Source organism: Cetorhinus maximus, chromosome 26 (genome assembly GCF_964194155.1).
Source record: "Cetorhinus maximus chromosome 26, sCetMax3.hap1.1, whole genome shotgun sequence".
NCBI classification, from domain to species: domain Eukaryota; kingdom Metazoa; phylum Chordata; class Chondrichthyes; order Lamniformes; family Cetorhinidae; genus Cetorhinus; species Cetorhinus maximus.
Window position 1 is genome coordinate 11,872,895 of NC_135904.1, and position 20,321 is coordinate 11,893,215.

The window sequence follows — 20,321 nt, forward strand, 5'->3', positions numbered from 1 at the left end:
GGGCAGTCACTCTCACCTCACTCCTTGAGTTCAGCTCTTTTGTCCATGTTGGGACCAAGGCTGTAATGAGGTTAGGAGCTGAGTGGCCCTAGCGGAACCCAAACTGAGCATCAGTGATTAGGTTATTGCTGAGCAAGTGCCGTTTGATAATATTGTCAACGAACCCTTCCATCACTTTACTGATGACCGAGAGTAGACTGATGGGGTGGTAATTGGCCGGGTTGGATTTGTCCTGCTTTTTGTGGACAGGACATACCTGGGCAATTTTCCACATAGCCGGCATGACAGTGTTGTAGCTGCACTAGCCAAGCACTAGGGGCACAGCAAGTTCTGGAGCACAAGTCTTCAGTACTATTGCTGGAATGATATCAGTGCCCGTGGCGTTTGCCATATCCAGTACGTTCAGTCATTTCTTGATATCATGTGGAGAGAATCAAATTGGCTGAAGGCTGGCATCTGTGATGCTGGGGATCTCCAGAGGGGGCCAAGATGGATCATCCACTCGGCACTTCTGGCTGAAGATTGTTGCAAATGCTTCAGCCTTGTCTTTAGCACTGACATACTGGGCTCCCCCATCATTGGGCATTGGGATATTTGTGGAGCCTCCTCCTCCAGTAAGTTGTTTAATTGTCCACCATCATTCACAACTGGATGTGGCAGGACTGCAGAGCTTAGACCTGATCTGTTGGTTGTGGGATCACTTAGCTCTGTCTATTGCATGCTGCTTACACTGTTTGGCACGCAAGTAGTCCTGAATTTTGGCTTCACCAGGTTGACACCTCATGTTTAGGTATGCCTGGTGCTGCTCCTGACATGCCCTCCTGCACTCTTCATTAAACCAAGGTTGATCCCCTGGTTTGGTGGTAATAGTAGAGTGGGGGATATGCCGGGCCATGAGGTGGTTGTGTATGTTTGTGCTCCTGCTGATGGCCCACAGCGTCCCATGGTTGCCCAGTTTTGAGTTGCTAGATCTGTTCGAAATCTATCCCTTTTAGCATGGTGGGTAGTGCCGCACAACACAATGGAGGGTATCCTCAATGTGAATCCACGACTTTGTCCCCACAAGGACTGTGTGGTGGTCACTCCTACCAACACTGTCATGGACAGATGCATCTGCAACAGGTAGATTGGTGAGGATGAGTTCAAGTATGTTTTTCCCTCTTGTTGGTTCCCTCACCACCTGCCGCAGACCCAGTCTAGTAGCTATGTCCTTTGGGACTTGGCCAACTCAGTTGTTAGTGGTGCTACTGAGCCACTCTTGGTGATGGACATTGAAGTCCCCACCCAGAGTATATTCTGTGGCCTTGCCACCCTCAGTGCTTCTTCCAAGAAGTGTTCAACATGGAGGAGTACTGATTCATCAGCTGAGGGAGGGCGGTACGCGGTAATCAGCAGCAGGTTCCTTGCCCATGTTTGACCTGATGCAATGAGACTTCATGGGATCCGGAGCCGATGTTGAGGACTCCCTGGGCAACTCCCTCCCGACTGTATACCACTGTGCCGCCACCTCTGCTGGGTCTGTCCTGCCGGTGGGACAGGACATACCCAGGGAGGGTGATGGTGATGTCTGGTACATTGTTTGATTCAGTAAGTATAACTATGTCTGGCTGTTGCTTGACTGGTCTGTGGGACAGCTGTCCAAAATTTGGCAAAAACCCCCAGGTGCCAGTAAGGAGGACTTTGCAGGGTCGACTGGGCTGGGTGTCCCATTGTCTTTTCTGGTGTCTAGGTTGATGCCAGATGGTCTGTCCCGTTTCATTCCCTTTTTTAGTCTTTGTAGCAGTTTGATACAACTGAGTGACTTGCTGGGCCATCTCAGAGGGCAGTTAAGAGTCAACCACATCACTGTGGGTCTGGAGTCACATGTAGGCCAGACCAGTTAAGAACAGCAGATTTCCTTCGGCAAAGGACATTGGTGAACCAAATGGGTTCCTACAACAATCAACAATGGTTTTGTGGTCACCATTAGAGTAGCTTTTAATTCCAGATTTATTCATTTAATATTAATTTTTTATTAATTTAATTCAAATTCCACCATTTGAAACCCTGTCCCCCAGAGCATTAGCCTAGGACTCTGGATTACCAGTCCAGCGACATTACCACTACACCGCGGCCTTCCCCCATTGTTGGAGCAATCGAGCACTAAACCCAGTGCTCCTCCCCTCTTTCCAATGCTCTTCTTACTCTTATCCAATTTTCCCTTAACATTATCAATGGCTTTTCCCTCAACCCTTCACTCAACCCCAGCCTGCCCTTTCCACCTCCGAGATCATTTGACTTCACCCTGTCTCAGTTCCTCTGGTGCTGAAACCCTCATTCATGCCTTTGTTCCCTCTAGACCTGACAATTCAAGCACGCTCCAGCCTCACCTCCGACATTCTACTCTCTGTAAGCTTGAGGTCATCCAAAACTCTGCTGCCTGTGTCTTAACTTGCAGCAAAACCCATTCCCATATCATCCTGCGCTCGTTGACCTACATTGGCTCCCGGTCAAGCAACGTCTTGCTTTTAAAATTCTCATCCTTGTTTCGAAATCCTTCCATGGCCTCCCCTTATCCCTATCTCTGTAATCTCTTCCAACCCCACAAACCCCTGGGATGTATGCACTCCTCTAATTCTGATCTCTTGTGCATTCCCAATTCTAGTCGCTCCACCATTGGCGGCCATGTCTTCAGCTGCCTGGGCCCTGAGCTCTGGAATCCCCTCCCTTAACCTCTCCACCTCTCGACCTTGCTTTCCTCATTGAAGACACTTCTTAAACCTACCTCTTTGACCAAGCTTTTGGTCTTCTGACAAAATATCTCCTTGGTGGCTCGATGTCATGCTATGTTTTATATCAGATACTGAAGCAGTCCATGTCCAAATACAGCAAGACCTGGCCAATATCCAGGCTTGGACTGACAAATGGCAAGTAACATTCACGTTACACAAGTGCCAGGCAATGACCATCTCCAACAAGAGAGAATCTAACCATCGCCCCCTTGACGTTCAATGGCATTACCATCACTGAATCCCCCATTATCAACATCCTGGGGGTTACTATTGACCAGAAACTGAATTGGACTAGCCATATAAATACTGTGGCTACAAGAGCAGGTCAGAGGCTAGGAATCCTGCATTGAGTAACTCACCTCCTGACTCCCCAAAGCCTGTCCACCATCTACAAGGCACAGGTCAGGAGTCTGATGGAATACTCCCCACTTGCCTGGATGAGTGCAGCTCCCACAACGCTCAAGAAGCTTGACACTGTCCAGGATAAAGCGGCCCGCTTGATTGGCACCACATCCACAAACATTCACTCCCTCCACCACCGATGCACAGCAGCAGCCGTGTGTACCATCTACAAGATGCACTGCAGGAATTCACCAAGGCTCCTTAGACAGCACCTCCCAAACCCACAAGCACTACCATCTAGAAGGACAAAGGCAGCAGATAGATGGAAATACCACCACCACCTGGAAGTTCATCTCCAAGTCACTCACCGTCCTGACTTGGAAATATATCGCTGTTCCTTCACTGACGCTGGGTCAAAATCCTGGAACTCCCTCCCTAATAGCACTGTGGGTGTACCTACACCACATGGATGCAGCAGCTCAAGAAGGCAGCTCACCACCACCCTCAAGGGCAATGAGGGATGGGCAATAAATGCTGGTCCAGCCAGCAAAGCCCACATCCCGTGAATGAATTTTAAAAATGCTGCTGTGAAGTGCCTTGGGACATTTCAGTCCCTTAAAGGTGCTATATAAATACAAGTTGTTGTTATAGTAAAGAGATCCAGGAGCTGGGCATAAACTTCAAGCGATGCAGTTCCAAGTCACCGTAAGCACCCAGGGTGGGTCATTTGGGATATCCCTTACCCAGATAAGCAGCTCTCCTGTGCGCTACCCACCCACGTAGACAGGACTGGCCGGAATTCATGCATTCCTTGTTAACATCACACAGTTCAACCCAACAGAAATAAGCCCAAATACTAAGCCCTGTTAGGTTCACTAAACTGGTCTCTCTGGCAAGAGTTTAGTAGCGCAGTCATCCTGCGATTTTATTTTCCTTGCAGGAGCAGGAGTGCCCCACAACCAACATTGGGCCTCCCCTCCCCTGGCTTCACCAAAACTTAATTCCCCCGCCCCGCTCTCCACAACTTTACCTGTCAAGCTTCCTCTTGGCGCCAGCTTTGGATCCCTCGTTCCAGATTCCTTCTCCACAACACTGGAACACACTGGTGTTCTAGTTTCTATTCACAGTGAAGTTTACACATGGTAACCCTACAAAGTCCAGTCTACATACTTCAAGGGCCACCTTCTTGTTAAAGTGATTGTTATAAAAGTGAGTCGTTTGATGGCCCCCTTCAGAGGTCATTGAGAAGGATATGTTGTTGAATTTTGATGAAGGACAGTGGGAGGAGATGTATATGGGGCATAAAGACCAGTTGGGCTGAATGTTCCTGTGTTGTAAATAATTTATAATCCTTTGTAATTGAGGTGGGATTAGGAACTCTGGGTTCCATGACCAGTGTATCGTAATAACATGGGCCTGATTTTAACCCATTCAAAACCCAACCACTTGGACGTTTGGGCCCTATGTGTCAATATTCACGGCTACATTCTCATTCCTTTCGACACCACTCGCTAAGTCATTCCCTGTGTCACAATTCGAGGAATGCTTATAATTACTCCAAAAGTGAGGAAGGGAAAATAACAAAAGACCCTACTTGCTTTTTATGTTTAAGAAGTCTGCCTGCACAGAGAGGGAAGAGAAACCATGAAGCCTGCGAAGCCCTTTCTTCTCTTGTGGAATTTATTTTGAGTGGCAGGAGGCAAGTTGAATAAAATGGGCCCTCCTCCATCCCATCGCCCTGGTGACAGTACAAAACAAGCTGCTGTGCATGCTGCAGACTCACTGCGTGTTCATATCATTGAAGCTGTCGGGGAGGTTTTCTAAGCTCAGAGATCCGGAGAGGAATTCCACTTACCCTGCCATGAGCTGCCGATAGATTCCCCTGCGGAGTTCCTTCAATCAGAAAACTGAAGATGAAAATTACACAAGCATCGCTTGGCTCCCCATTTCCCCCCCACCCCCACCCACCGCCCCCAAACCCCCCCGACTCCCAAGAAACTTTCGGCTCATAAAGCAGGAAACAGTCGTACTTTCATTCTGAATTGTTAAATCAGACTGGGATCTGTTAATGCAATCACACACCAGCAGCACAAGCCAAGGCTGGAGTACACACTTAAAACTGCGCAGCAACGGACAGAAATATGAGTAAATCATTTCTTCTTTTCTATTTCTTTTCCAGCAGTGCCCACTTCTGTTGGGGTACCCACCAGCTCTCCAACCATGTCTGAACCAACCCCCGTTCTTATCGTCTTGGGCTTAGACGCTTGGGACAGGAATTTGCGTTTTGGGTCAGGACACTGAATTTTAAGTCCAATGGGGATCCCAGTTCCGCATTGTGTAAAAAACAAATCACCTGGCAGTGATTTTCCCTGAATTGGCCAGTTAGTGGCCAGAGGGCACACTTGCCATCCAATTAAGGACAGCGGGAGGGCTCTCAAAGCTGGAGGGCCAGTAGGAGGGCCCTCCAGCAGAGAAAGAGCTTCAGCCTGCCGTTGCAGGTAAGAGAGAGAGAGAGAGAGCATCTCCAGCTTGAGGCACCCGCCCAGCACTTGAAAAAATTTAGCAGTAAAATATGGCCACAGCTGTCGGACCGACATTGTGGAAGGGAAGCCCCTCCACAGCGCAGCGTCTGTAGGTGGGGGAGGGCCTCAGAGTCTGCCTGGAGTTCTCCACCCCCAGTGTGTCGCACGGAGGCTGCCTTCACACAGATATCGGGGTCCGCAGACTGACTGGAAAATTCCAGTTGGCTTCTGATCCATGGCCTTAACAGGCTTTTTAATGAGCTTCATAAGCTACCTGCCACTTGCAGGTTGTAGCCATTCCACCCTCAATCCAGCCTCTAGCAAAATGGCTCGGGATCGTGGCGAAAATCCTGCCCTTGGTCCCAGTGAGCTATCCAACTATGAAAGTCATCACCTGAATTTTCAACCAAACCTGTTTATGGCCGTTTCCAATTAGGGTTACGGGTAAGCGGTCAGGAAGGGAAACCCTTCCCCAAATCACATCTACCCCACCCACAGTGTTTACATATTCAGAAATTGTTTTGCTTAATTGCTATGACCTGGGATGAGGTTAAGTAAATGTGGGGGAGGCACATTCATTCTGATGAGCTATCCCTTCTCTTTATCTGTGTGCACTGTTGAGGGATCGAGCTTGTGTAACCCAAACTGTCTATTCTGGTAATAGGAGAAACATCTGGACCCCCCATATGGCCATTTTCACATTAACTACTTCATATAGCGTAGAGAAATCCATGGAGTCAAATTCCACTGGAGACCTTGAGGTCCCTTGTGAGAATACAAGGACAACAAATTAATACTTAGAGGCTATGCAGATTTATGACCTTTTGCCTCCATGTAAAGGTCATTGTGGTTCAATCGCTGAAGTGAAAGTTTTTGGCTTTGGTTAACTCGAGACATTCTTCCAAGGTCACCACCCTCCTTTCCAGATGATCTCAGATGGGAATGTAAAAGAGAGGAAGTTTTGCTACATCTGCACAAATCCCTGGTTAGACCACATCTGGAGTTCTTTGTGCTGTTTTGGGCACCCTACCTTAGAAAGGATTTATTGACCTTTGAATGGCGCAGGACAGATTCACCAGAAGAGTTCCAGGGCACGAGGGGTTAAATTACAAGGAGAGATTACGTAAACCAGGTTTGTATCCCCAGAATGTAGAAGCTTAAGGAGTGATGCGATCGAAGATTGTAGAATTTTGAAATAAATTGATCGGTTAGTAGGAGAGAAACTTCCTCCGCTGGTGGAGGAGCCTAAAACAAGGGGACGTGACCTTAAAATCAGAACCCGGCCGTTCAGGGGAGAAGTTTAGGGAGCACAAAGGGTGACAAAATTGTGGAACTCTCTCCCCAACAAAAGCAGGAGATCATGGAGGCCAATTCATAATTTTAACTCTGAGGTTGATAGATTTTTTGCGAGAGGAGGGTATTAAAGGATGTGAACCAAGATGGTGGATGGAGTCAGGGTACAGGTCAGCCACTTTTTTTTATTCATTCATGGGGGATGTGAGCGTTGCTGACAAGCATTTATGACCCATCTGTATTTGCCCTTGAAGAGGTGGTGGAGTGAGCAATCTTCCTCAACTGCTGCAGCCCACGCGGTGCAGGTACAGCCGCCCAAAGTGCTGTTTGGGAGAGAATGGCAGGATTTTGAGCCAGCCATGATCTCATTAGATCACAGAACAGTCTTGAGGGTCTGAATGGCCTCCTCCTGTTCCTCTGTTTCTATCTGCAGAAGTAAATAGGCCTGCAAGGTTAAACTTGGGGAAACCATCCCTCGTGAGCAGTATGTTGAGTAGGTTACTTGACAGATTAAATGTTTCATCTGGTTTAATGGTGGTAGGCATGACAGACTGGCCAAAGAGGAACCTGTCGCAGTATAAACAACAGCAAGTTGCATTGATACAAGCCTTCAACATGGTAAAACACCCCAAGGTGCTTCAGAGGCATGTTATAAAACAAAACTTACCATCAAGCCTGGAGATATTAGGGACAGGTGGTCAAAAGCTTGGTCAAGGAAGAAAGTTTTAAGGAGCGTCTCAAAGGAGGAGTGAGAGATGGAGAGGTTTAGGGAAGGAATTCCAGAGCTAAGGGCACAGGCAGATGAAGGCATGACCGCAAGTGGTGAAATGAGAGAAATCAGGCTCACGAGGCCGGATTTAGAGGAGCACAGAGATAGATCTCTGAGGATCATGCAGCTGGAAGGGATTACAGAGATGGGGTGGGGGGGTGCAGCAGTTGGGAGAGGGGAGCGGTATGGTGGATGAGGCCATGAAGATACTTGAAAACGAGGATAAATTTTAAAATGAAGGCATTGGGGAACTGGGAGCCAATGTAGGTCAGCAAGCACAGGGATGATGGGCGAATGGGCTTGGTGTGAATTAGGGCACGGGCAGCAGAGTTTTGGTGAACTCAGGTTTGAGGAGGGTGGAAGGCCAATTAGCAGAGCATTGGTCTGGAGGTAAAAAACAGTGTAGACAATGGTTTCTGCAGCAGATGAGCTGAGGCAGGGCAGTATTGAGCTAAGTTGCAGAGGTGGAAATGTGCAATGGTTCATCGTCTGGGTCTCTCAAGTCAGCTGGTAAAGAACTGAGGGGGGCTGGAAAGTGAGGTGAAGAGCAGGAAGCAATTTTTGCCACAGGCTGTTTGAGAGAGCCGCGTGCAATTGGTCTTAGCGACATGGCGTGTACGTGAGCTTGCTTTCTCTCACTTCTGTTTCCTCGTGCGTTATTAGAATCCCTCACTAAGTTGCCAGGGCCAGGATTCCAACACATTGAGAATGCTCTTCATTGTCTAATGCCTCATGGTCGGGAGAATTTGTTGCCTCTGATCTTCATCGGTTCTTCAGCAACTTGACCTTTCTTCACACTTTTCTCATTAACGCCTTCTATCATCCCCCTGCAGATCTTTTATAGAGAAACAGGGGGCAATCAAAAAAAAAAACCATACCCGTCAGTGGAAATGGTTTACCTCCAAAACTATTTGTCAAGTGTCCTGAACAACATTAGTGCCATGTTTCCACCAAAGGAGGGGAAAGTACTGGGGCTGATTTTGCTGGAACGAAGCATCTCGCTGTTAGTTGGATTTTTCTGCGCATTATTCAGCCCGAAAAAAAAAAGTCGGGATGTAACTTCCTAGAAGCGTGAGCTGATAATGGCACAGTGAGTACAATGAAGTACCTGGGACCTTAGTAAACAGTGGAGGAATGTAAATCGACCAGCAGGTTTTGCAGATTCACAAGTCATGGCTTGCCAATTTGCACATTAATAATAGTGTGTCATTAATGGCCATTTATTTATCTAGCAGGATCTGGTCCATTGTTTCACCACCCTGCAGTGCAGTTCAGTTTGCCTGACACTAGCCTCCTGCAACTTTACACAAGCTAACGGCACTGCAGAAGTCTGTACCCCAAAAATGCATTTTGCAAAAGTTTAGTTCAACTTTCTGAGTATTATGTGGTATGCCTTCTAAAAGCAAAGTAAGTTTGATGGCACCTTTCAAAGCATGCATTCCACAAAGGGGCAAAGAAAAAACTTACCTGTTGGGTTTCTACATAATGCAAAGCCAAATAGTTTTGCAATATATTTATGAGTAAATTAAAATCCATTTATTATCCAGATGAAGGTATCACAAGGCTACAATTGCTTTGTCAGATCGTAATATAATCGTGATGCCTGTTCGCTGGAGTTTAGGAGAATGAGAGGTGACCTCATTGAAACATACAGAATTCTGAGAGGACTCAACAGGGTAGATGTTAAGAAGCTGTTTTCCCCCTGGCTGCGGTGTCTAGAACTAGGAGGTCGCAGTATCAGAGTAAGGTTTTGACCATTTAAGAAATGTTTTCCACTCAGAGGGTTGTGAATCTTTGGAATTCTCTTCCCCAGAGTGCTGTGGATGCTCAGTGGTTGAGTATTTTCAATACTTATGTTGTTAGATTTTTGGATACAAAATTAGCAGACATGGGGTTGGGTAGGAAAGTGGAGTTGAGGTAGACGTTCAGCCATGATTTTATTGAATGACAGAGCGGGCTCGAGAGGCCTATTTCTGCTATTACTAATCTTTTTAATGCCCTTCAGATGCTGTCAAGATAACTGTAACTGCACGAAATGTGTTGTCTATCAATCTGCCTTTCTGCGGATGTCAGGTAAAGGTGGAATCAAGCTCCCCTCCCCCACACCTTGGAATAACCCACCAGTCTTCACTGTCTGGACCAACATAACGTATGGACAATGGGGCACAGCAGAAAGGAATGGCTAAAACCAGATCCCAGCATGAATCGGGAGGGGAGAGAAGATTGAAGGGCTGCAGGGGGTAACAGAGGGATCTAAATGGTATCTGGGCTCATTCAGATTAAGAACAGTGGCCACTGGTCTGTAACACGCAGTTCCCATTATACCCCAGTGTCCAGGCATGTTAACATCAGCACTCACTCCAATTCCTGCAGTTAACCAGAAACAGTGTCGGTCAATAAAAACAGCAGGGGGCACTGCTCCGATTTAGCGACAGCTGAACCTTGACTTGATGTGTTAGTTCACCATTCCTTCCTCTAAGCAACTTAGGTGCCAAGGCCCAGTCAGTAATTTCCCATTGCAATTCTCAATTGTAAAAAATGAGCTGTGCCGTGAGATTTAGCCTTTGTGTGAATGAGAAGTATCAAGTTCTGCATCTTGTAAAACCTATTGCCCTATTCTAATCAGCAATGTACCTGCTCCTCCCTGATACTTCCTGCTACTCTGCTTCTATCTTACAGCTGATAGCCTTTCAGTCAGGGTTATCAATAAAAAGAATTGTTTAAATGCTAAGCTCGCCTTTTTTTTATAGTTTGTTTGTTTGCAAAGGGGAGACTCTTTCAGGTTATCTATGATCTCAGTCCTGTTTTTCTGTTAAGATTATTTCTCATAAATTTCCCCCTTCTACCTTCCCTGACCCTTGTTGGGAAAATTTCAAGACTGCAATTGTTTTTTTGTATTCATTCACGCGATGTGGGCTTCGCTGGCTAGGCCAGCATTTATTGCCCATCCCTAATTGCCCTTGAAAAGGTGGTGGTGAACCACCTTCTTGAACCGCTGCAGTCCCTGTGGTGTAGGTACACCCACAGCGCTGTTAGGAAGGAAGCTCCAGGATTTTCGCCCAGTGACAGTGAAGGAACAACGATACACTTCCATGTCAAGATAGGGTGTGACTTGATGGGGAACTTCCAGGTGGTGGTGTTCCCATGCATCTGCTACCCTTGTTCTTCAAGGTGGTAGAGGTCATGGGTTTGGAAGATGCTGTTGAAGGAGCCTTGGTGAGTTCCTGCAGTGCATCTTGTAGATGATACACACTGCTGCCACTGTGCGTCGGTGGTGGAGGGAGTGAGTGTTTAAGGTGGTGGATGGGGTGTCACTCAAAACAGGTTACTTTATCCTGGATGGTGTTGATCTTCTTCAGTGTTGTTGAAGCCACACTCATCCAGCAAGAGGAGAGTATTCCATCACACTCTTGACTTGTGCCTTGTGGATGGTGAACTTACTTTGGGGAGTCAGGAGGTGAGTTCCCCACCTCAGAATTCCCATCTTCTAAGTGCTGTAGTAGCCACAGCATTTATGGAGCTGGTCTAGTTAACTTGCTGGTCAATGGTGACTCTAAGGATGTTGATATTGAGGATTCAATGATTGAATGTCGGGGAGGGCGGGGGTGGTGGGTGGTGGTGCAGTGGTTAAACTTTCTCTTGGGTATTGTCTGACACTTGTGCCACACAAATGTTACTTGCCACTTATCAGCCCAAGCCTGAATGTTGTTCAGGTCTTGCTACATATGGCCGCAGACTGCTTCAGTATCTAAGGAGTTGTGAATGAAACTGAACATTTTACAATCATCAGCGAACATCCCGACCTCTGACCTAATGATGGAAGGATGCAGCTGAAGATAGTTGGAACTACAGCGCTGCCCTGAGGAAATCTCAACCTGTTCCCTGAAATTCTCTGCACAATTACAGAAATCCGTTCCTTAATTCCTGAAACTCTCCCTTAATCTCTGAAATTCCCTTCCTAATTCTTGAAACTCTTCCTAATCCTTGAAGCACTTTGCGATGTTTGTGTGTTAATGGTTCTACGTAAATCAGAATTGTTATTTTAGTTCTTTGTGGCATAAAAGGAGTAAGAGAAGATCTGAAAACAGACAGTGGTTCTTCTGAGGGCTTTAGGAGCAGCCAAAGTGGCTAAGTATCAGCACATTGTTGAAGAGGGTGTTTCGAGGTCTGTCTGTCCACTAACACTCCAAACTCTAATTATCTGATTGCGACTACTTTAAAAAAAGATCCAGTTCTATTTCAGATGAAGTTAGTGGATAGATTGGCTGCTGTTTTTACTTCACCGTGGTAATGACTCTATCTCTGCCGTCTGCTAAAGAAAGAGAAATGAAAAAGCCGCGTTATATCAGAAAGCGTCATATCAGGTGAAAAGTCTTCAGATGAAAAAAACTCTGCAGCCATTGAAATCGAGCGTCAAATTAGCTAATTTTCGTAGGAAGCATTTATACCAACAAAACAACTCCCCTCGTATTGTTACGGAATCACAATTTGGAGGCGGCAGCTATTTCGGCCTGATAATGAGGTGGTATTTTTAAATAATTGACAGCTCCAGTTCCACGGTCAAAGCTCATTGTGCATGAAGGGTGAAAAGAAGAGGAGCAGAGACTTCAATAAATCAAGAAATAACAATTAGGTGAAAGCTAGAAGCATTTGGAAGATTTCTGTGTAATCTTGGATAGGCAGGCAAATATGTTTCAGAAGTAGGAACAGCTGGTTGTTCAAGGGAATTACCTTGTGTCTGCGATAAGAGAGTTTAATCAATACAAGTAACTGGCCAGCTCCGTCAGCCTTCTTTGTAAATGCCAGTGCTGGTTTCTGGTGTCCTGGCCAATATTTATTCCTCAACAAACACCACTAAATCAGGTCATTGGGCCAGTATCACCAATATTGGGCCAGTCTCTTAACTTGAAGGAGCTTGCTGTGCGCAAGTTGGTCGCTGTGTATTCTAGATTACAAATAGTGACTAACTTCAAAAAATACTTCGTTGGCTATGAAGCCCTTTGGGATGTCAACTTAGAACTTGGGAGCAGGAATAGGCCATTCAGCCCTGCGAGCCTGCTCCTGTCCTCAGGTAGTAAATGGCACAACAGAAATGCAAGTCTTTTTTTCTTCTGCAGTGTGGTGCTGGAATATTATAGAATCTTACAGCATAAAAGGAGGTCATTCTGCCCATCACACAAATCACTGGATAAGCAAAAATTCTTCTCATCTCCCCCTCTGACTCTGTTGCCATATACTTTTATCTCTTTGTCCTCTGGTTATTGACCTTCCTGCAAATGGAAATAGTTTCTCCCTATGCACACCATCAAAAACTCTTCATGTGGCCCATTAGTTTTCATGATGCAGTCTGATTAGCTCGGTTGGCTAGCTGGCTAGTTGACAGAATGACGCCAACAACACAGGTTCAATCACCGACCGATTGCGCAGTTCATGGAGGCCTACCTCCTTGCCTTGCCCCATGGTTGATGGGGAGTGGTACCCTTCAAGCTATATAACCACTTGTCTCTCTCTAATGGAAAAATGCCAATGGTCACTTATGGACTATTGCTACTTACTTTGTTCTGATGACACATGATGGGCCACTTGGATGGGCCACTGACTGGTGGGCACCACCCATGAATTTGTAAATTAGGGGAAAGAGAGGCAGGGATTGAGAGAAAAAGAATGAAAGCTGATTACTTCACACTAACTGACGTATTTGTATATATCTTTCCTAACCTTTAGGTTACGTCTGTGAGCGAGATCGGCTGACGTTCACCTTCTGTCAGACGCTTAGGCTCTTGGGTCGGTGCTATCTTCAAACCGTGCGGGCACAGTGCTGTCAAACATGTCAACCACATGGAGTACGGGACCGTGGCAATGAACGCGTGTCAAGGAGATGAGAAACTAACACTGATGCCACAAAAAATAAGACTTCAAAAAAATAATAATGCAAGAAAATAAAAGGATTACAGGGACTGAAAGGCACAAAGGCAGTTCAGGAAAAAGATTTGTTAGAAGTCACTGAAGTGTGGACATTTTGTTATAAGAAACGTATATATAAAAGAAAGAGTCTTTCTTTCAGTATTCTTGTTTATGCAACCATATTGACAGGATAGCAATCCAAGCTGTTGATTGAAGCCAAAATAAGACTTTACAATGTTGGGATTGCTCGACAAGGTCTGAGGCCTAGCGGTTGCTATAGTTACACACCGTCCTTTCAAGTGGTGCTCCTAATCTTCAAGAATAACACCTCTCCCGTTATTAACACAACCACATGTGTCTCCCAAAAGTGGTTTAAGAAGTGCCATTTTTGTGAGTTTTGTTCATTGTAAAAGACATGTTTAACGGCACATATAACTTGAAGGGCCAAGAAGGCAGGAGTAAAGATGCCACGTGGTGCTGCTGTGTCCGACCAGCATCCTTTAACCTTTCCTGGGTGTTGCTGGGCAGCACAGAACTTTTACATACTTGAATGTTTTTTAATCCTATTTTATTTTCGACTTTCAAAAGCCAAGTTTAGATGAGAGATTATGTGTCGTTCTGATTGATGTACAACAAGCTAGAGTCATGGTGCTAATAATCCTTTAAAAAAGCAGTTTTTTTTTTGTAAGGGGCTGTCTAACAATACAGTGCACACAAGCCTGGTGCTTTTCTTTCTACTGAATAATATGTGTATGTATGTAGCAATGGCAATATTCAGTGAAAAAAAATTGCAGAGTGGGTCATGTGGAACAACAATCAATGGCATTTATATCTCCACTAAATACTTTCCAAAAGAACAGTACAAAATGGAATATTTTCTCTAAATATTATGTCAGACTACCACCTCATCCCTCGGTTTGAGTCTCTCTGTGTTGCAATCTTCCATGTTTGAAATTGCCACTGTCTGAGCTTGCCTCTCTTTTGCTTTCCCGACATATTAAACTTGACATCTGACACTGTCTGCCTCCTCCCCTGTGCCTCATTGTGTGACAGGGATCACAGCACAAAGTAATCAGAGTTAAGATATTGTAGCCCTATTCTCCAACACAAACTCCTTCAGATTGCAGCTTCCTCCCTCCAAAAGTATGAGATGTGCACTTGTATTTTGTGTTACAAGTTTTGGCCCTTCACCTGGCTGACACACACACACAGACACACACACGCACAGACACACACACACACACGCACAGACATACTCTCACAGACACACACACACAAATACTAACTCAGGTTTCAGCTATTGTGCATAATCTGCTCAGTTTTGTACCACCATGAGGGTTATGTGTTGTCCTATGAATAACACACTCCTAGCTCTTTGGTTTTTTGATCCTTGAACAGTCTGACTCACACAAAAACCCATTGTATTTAAGTCTCCACCAAGCTCCACCCCACCCCCACTAGGGCTATCTGTACCTTGCTCGTCCTGCTTTCTACCCTTAATGTCCCCATTAGCACATTTCTTAGCTAATATCACCACCGTCAACACCTCTTTGTCCTTTTGTCTATGACATCTTTTGGCAATCTCCACCTATCACTGGCCCTCTATCCAGCTCTACCTGTCCCACCCACCCTTAAACCAGCTTATATTTCACCTCTTCTATTTTCCCTTAGTTCTGATGAGTCATTCGGACTCGAAACGTTAACTGTGTTCCTCTCCGCAGATGCTGTCAGACCTGCTGAGTTTTTCCAGGTATTTTTGTTTTTGTTTTGGATTTCCAGCATCCGCAGTTTTTTGCTTTTATTTCCATAGCTAGTGTCTGCCTGTGATAGACTGTATGCTCACTTCCCATATGTGCACAGCCCACTTTTTCTAGGTTCTGACAGCTCAGGTTCACTTTGGCAGCTCAAAGGCTCAGGCTTCCCAAGTGTGTGCAGGGACACAGTGGAGATTTAACCAGCTGAAACTGACTTCTCAGACCACTGGTAAACCGCCCACTGCTCAGAAAAAAGCAAAATACTGTAGATGCTGGAAATCTGAAATAAAAACAGAAAATGTTGGAAAAACTCAGCAGGTCTGGCAGCGTCTGTGGAGAGAGAAACAGAGTTAACATTTCAAGTCCGTGTGACTCTTCTTCTGCTAGTACTGCAAGCAGAACCTACTCATCCTTTTTGTAATGTTATCTAGAGTGTCAACAATCATGCTCCCAGATCTGGTTCCGTGTGGCACACGATCACAAGTTTTTGTGAGACTCCTAGCAGGAGATCTGCTGTCACGGTATGTCATACTCGTCAGTCTCGCACCATTTTCACATCCACTGTAACTCGTTTACAACCGCTCTGACGTCTGTCATCCAACTACAGCTAGGTCCACCCCTTTTCTGCTGCCCTCTGCTTTGCCATCTCAAAGAGATCACTGTAGCTTTTCAGCTCTGATCAAATGGCCAAAATAGTGACATTTTCTTTTCTGCATGTCACTTTTTAAGATTTCTTTTTGCTCCTGCAATTTCAATTACACCTCTTTATTTGTCTCTTATGGCCTGTATATGGAATTTTTAGCATATGTCTTGGAATCCACATTTCAAAGGCCTTGATTTTCTTCCACAGATCTTTATTTATTGGTTTCTGAGGCAGACAGGAAAGTGGATAGAATGTAGCATCTTAATGAGTTTTTTCCTTGTTACAGGCTTGAGTTTTCCTGTTGTTAACACATCTTTCATCTTCACAAAATTACTTCTGGCTATCTCTATCCTTCTTCTAACTTCAGCATCACATCTGCCATCCTTTTATTTATCATTTGTCCTAAATAGACAAACTTATCTAATTGTTCCCATGTGACACTGTCCACTTCAATCTTCACTCTTGTTTCTTCTAATGTATTCCTTCTAGCTACAGTTGTTTCTGTCTTTTTGATGTTCATGCTCCATCCATATTCTAAACTTCTAGATTTTATTTGATCTACAATATTTTGTAGGCCCTCTCCTGATTCTTCAAATAGCGCTGTGTCGTCAGTGTACTGCAAGTTTGTTATGTTCTTGCCTCCAAATTTTACCCCTGGAAGTACATCTAATTCTCCAAATATTTGTTCTGTGTACAGACAGAATAATTTTGGCAATAGTACACAGCCTTGTCGTGTTCCTCTCTTCACTTGAAACATGTCTGATTGTCCATCTTCTACCCTGATGTTCACTATTTGGTCCCAATATAGACTTTGGATAAATCTCACATCTTTACTGTCGATGTCACATTTCAGCAACATGTCTATTAGCTTTTGGTAATAAACATGATTGAACGCTTTTTCATAGTCTATGAAGCATATGTAAATGTTCTTGTTTATTTCTAGATATTTATCGAAGATTATTCTTAGGTTAAATATTCTCTCTCTTGTACCTACTCAAGGCCTCAATCCAGACCATGTTTCACCAATTTCTGCTTCAAATGTGTGATTATTTCTTCCAATTATGATTTTCAAAATCAGTTTAATCAGGTGACTCATTAAGCTTGTAGTTCAAAACTGATTGCTCTCTATTACTTTAGGTTTCTTCGCTATCTTAACGAATAATGAATGTCTCAAGTCACTTGGAATGTATCCTTTGGTATATATATGATCACAAATTTCTGTTATCACTTCTAATTCTCTTTCTCCAAGGGCTTTTAGATGTTCTGTTGTTACTTCATCCATGCCCAGAATGTTTCCTGTACTCTTCAGTTTCAAAGCATTGTTTACTTCAGATATCATAATGTTTGGTCCTTCATTTGCCTCAATATTTTGACTTTGGCTGAATTCAAATGCTGCATTATAGCTTCTAAGAATCTCTGCAATACCAAATAGTATCTCTGATAAGGAAACAGCTCAGTAGCTGCACGTCTCATGACTGAAAGGAGTTTGAAACCTACCATTCATTATAGATGGTGTTAATGGAATGTATCACTCCATACAAGAGATGGAATAACTCAAACTACACTGAAGGGGACAGCTTTTAGCCTGGACGAACTGGGAATATTTTCTAGTGTATGAAACACCGTTGAGTTGAGACAAAATTTATAATTCTCCTGGTCAATGACACCACTAGAATCCCAAGCAGCTGTTAGTCTCTATGAGGCGATTCCACACTCCCAATAGGAAGCATCGCACCAGTAATCATGTCCAAATACCACTCATGTCCTACTAAATCACAGCATTAGCACAAGGACGAGACACATGGACAGATTAAATGATGAGGGGTTGCCAAGCGTGTTGCAAAATCTGTAGCTGTAATTAAAATGGACCTTTTTCCTGCACATCACTCGATCCTTTCACCTGTGGTACCTGGTTTCAAAATCAACTCTGATTCTCTATCTCTCACTCTCGCTCTCGTTCTGGCTGTATCTTTCTGTCTTTGGGTGTCTTTCTCGCTCATTCATTGTTGTTGTCTCTCTCTTCACCTCTGCCTCTTTCTCTGTCTGTTGCACATCTCCTGGGTGAGATGAATTTGAAAACAGAGCCAACCAGATTTATGGGGAGCAAGCCAAATATGCAGAACTTCCCCAAAGTGAGCCAGAGAGGTCACAAGCAAGACCTGTGTGCAAAGTCAGAGTGTTCCTGTGAGGTTTGTGTTTAAGACATGATGTGTGAGAAGAGGAAACTTTCCTGACCTATGCTGTATCAGATCTGGAAATGTTTGATGCTGACACTGAATGCAAAATAAAATAGATCAAAGTTCTTTCTCCAGCACTGATACCCTCATGAGAACAAACATGAACCCCTACCGTCCCCAGAATGAATACATAACCCCTCCCTCTGTTGCTACCATTAGTATTTCACTTGAGTTCGCTGTAGGAAAGAACGATCATCTTTGGGTTACTGTGTCATTCTTAAGGAAATTCAGACTTGTCTGTATAATTTAAATGTTAGACCTTGCTAAAAGGTTCAATGTCCAGGCAATTTTTATATGTTTATGGTACTTTTATTAAACCTGTATTTATCAAACGCTCTGGTCATTATCTTATTCAGATGATCTCAGGATTTTATAAAAGGGTTTTCTTTATATTCTGGTTTGTCCTTCTCAGAGAATCTCAGAATTGTTACAGCAAGGAAGGAGGCCATTTGGCCCATCATGTCTCCGCCGGCTCGCTGTAGGGGCAATCTATCCAATGCCACTTGCCCGCCTTCTCCCCATAACCCTGCACATTCTTCCTTTCCGGATAACAATCCAATTGAATGCCTCAACTGAACCTGCCTCCACCAGACTCAGGCAGTGCTTTCCAGATCCTAACCACTTGCTGAGTCAAAATGTTTTTCCTTACGTCACCATTGCTTCTTTTGCTAATTGCCTTAAATCTGTGCCCTCATGTTCTCAATCCTTCCACCAATGAGAACAGTTTTTCCCTATCTACTCTGTTCAGACCCCTTATGATTTTGAATACCTCTATCAAATCTCCTCTCAACCTTCTCCAAGAAATACAATCCCAACTTCTCCAATCCACCTATGAAACTATCATCGATTGTTATAAAAACCCATGTGGTTCACTAATGTCCCTCTTGGGAAGGAAATCTGCCACCCTTACCTGGGTCTGGCCTACATGTGACTCCAGAGCCACAGTAATGTGGTTGACTCTTAACTGCCCTCTGAAATGGCCTAGCAAGCCACTCAGTTCAACAATTAGGCATAGGCAACAAATGTCGGTCTTGCAAGTGATGCCCACATTCCATGAAAGAATAATATTAAACGCCCAGAGCTGCTGAACACTGGAGCCAAGACAGGTAGAAGAAGTTGAAGGCCAGCATGGTCTAATTGAATGCCAGAGCAGGTTCGATGGGCTGAATAGTTAATTCCTGTTCCTATTCCCATGCAGCTTTTATTCTCCGTTCATCCTGAAAACTTGAACATTCCCTGTCAGACTCATTCGATCTGAAAACCATCCAGGATTATGCCTGGAATCTCCAGGAATTGAAAATTAGTCTCCTGCACGCAGCAATGAGCAACTCCGATGGGGAAAAAAAATTGTTATTTTCAGTTTCTTTCACCATTTTCCTTTATTGATAAGAAAAATATTGAAAATTGAAAATAAAAGTCTGTTTGTCGGACCATCAAAAATCATCCAATCAGATAACCCAAGAGTCTTTTCAATCAGGCGTGGGAAGGTGGGGCATCATGAGGATTGACAGGTCAGGTGACCAATGTTGGGAGAGTGGGGGTGGAGCAATTGGAGTCACGAGGAACGTGTCCAACCAGGTATCGCAACACAATTGAGTCTCCCAACCATTATTCGCCAATGAGTTGCCTGTACTCATTGGAACCCAAGGTAGCACTGCATCAGACTATCTCCAGCTGAGTACCTTATTCAACAGTTGTTTTGCTTTCCCCTATAATGAGAAAATGAGAAGTTTCATGGTTAACACAGTAAAGCATCCCAGTGTGCTTCTGAAGGAGCAATTAAAAAACAAAATTTGTCACTGAGCCACATGAAGAGATATCAGGCCAGGTGATCAAAAGCTGGGTCAAAGAGGTGGGTTTTAAGGAGCACCTTAAAAGGGGGTGAGAGAGAGGCAGAGAAGTTTACAGAGAGAATTCTAAAGCTTAGGGCCCAGGCAACTGAAGACACAGCTGCCAGTGGTCGAACGATGGAAATTGAGGGTGGGCAAGAGGCCAGAATCGGAGATCTCAGAGGGTTTTAGAGGGCTGGAGGGATTGCTGGTGAGGAGGGGGGGAGGCGATGGAGGGATTTGAAAACTCAAAATTC

The 20,321-nt window shown here is 44.6% G+C and overlaps 1 protein-coding gene across 1 annotated transcript in view; it reads left to right on the plus strand.

Moving 5' to 3' along the window:
- Positions 1-14,451, plus strand: part of LOC144668280 (A disintegrin and metalloproteinase with thrombospondin motifs 7-like) — a 171,734-nt gene extending 157,283 nt beyond the window's left edge. The window contains exon 24 of the mRNA XM_078530110.1: positions 13,422-14,451. Within this exon, the coding sequence (XP_078386236.1) occupies positions 13,422-13,579 (158 nt within the window). The 3' untranslated portion in view covers positions 13,580-14,451. The remainder of the gene's footprint in view (positions 1-13,421) is intronic.
- The last annotated feature ends 5,870 nt before the right edge of the window (positions 14,452-20,321 follow it).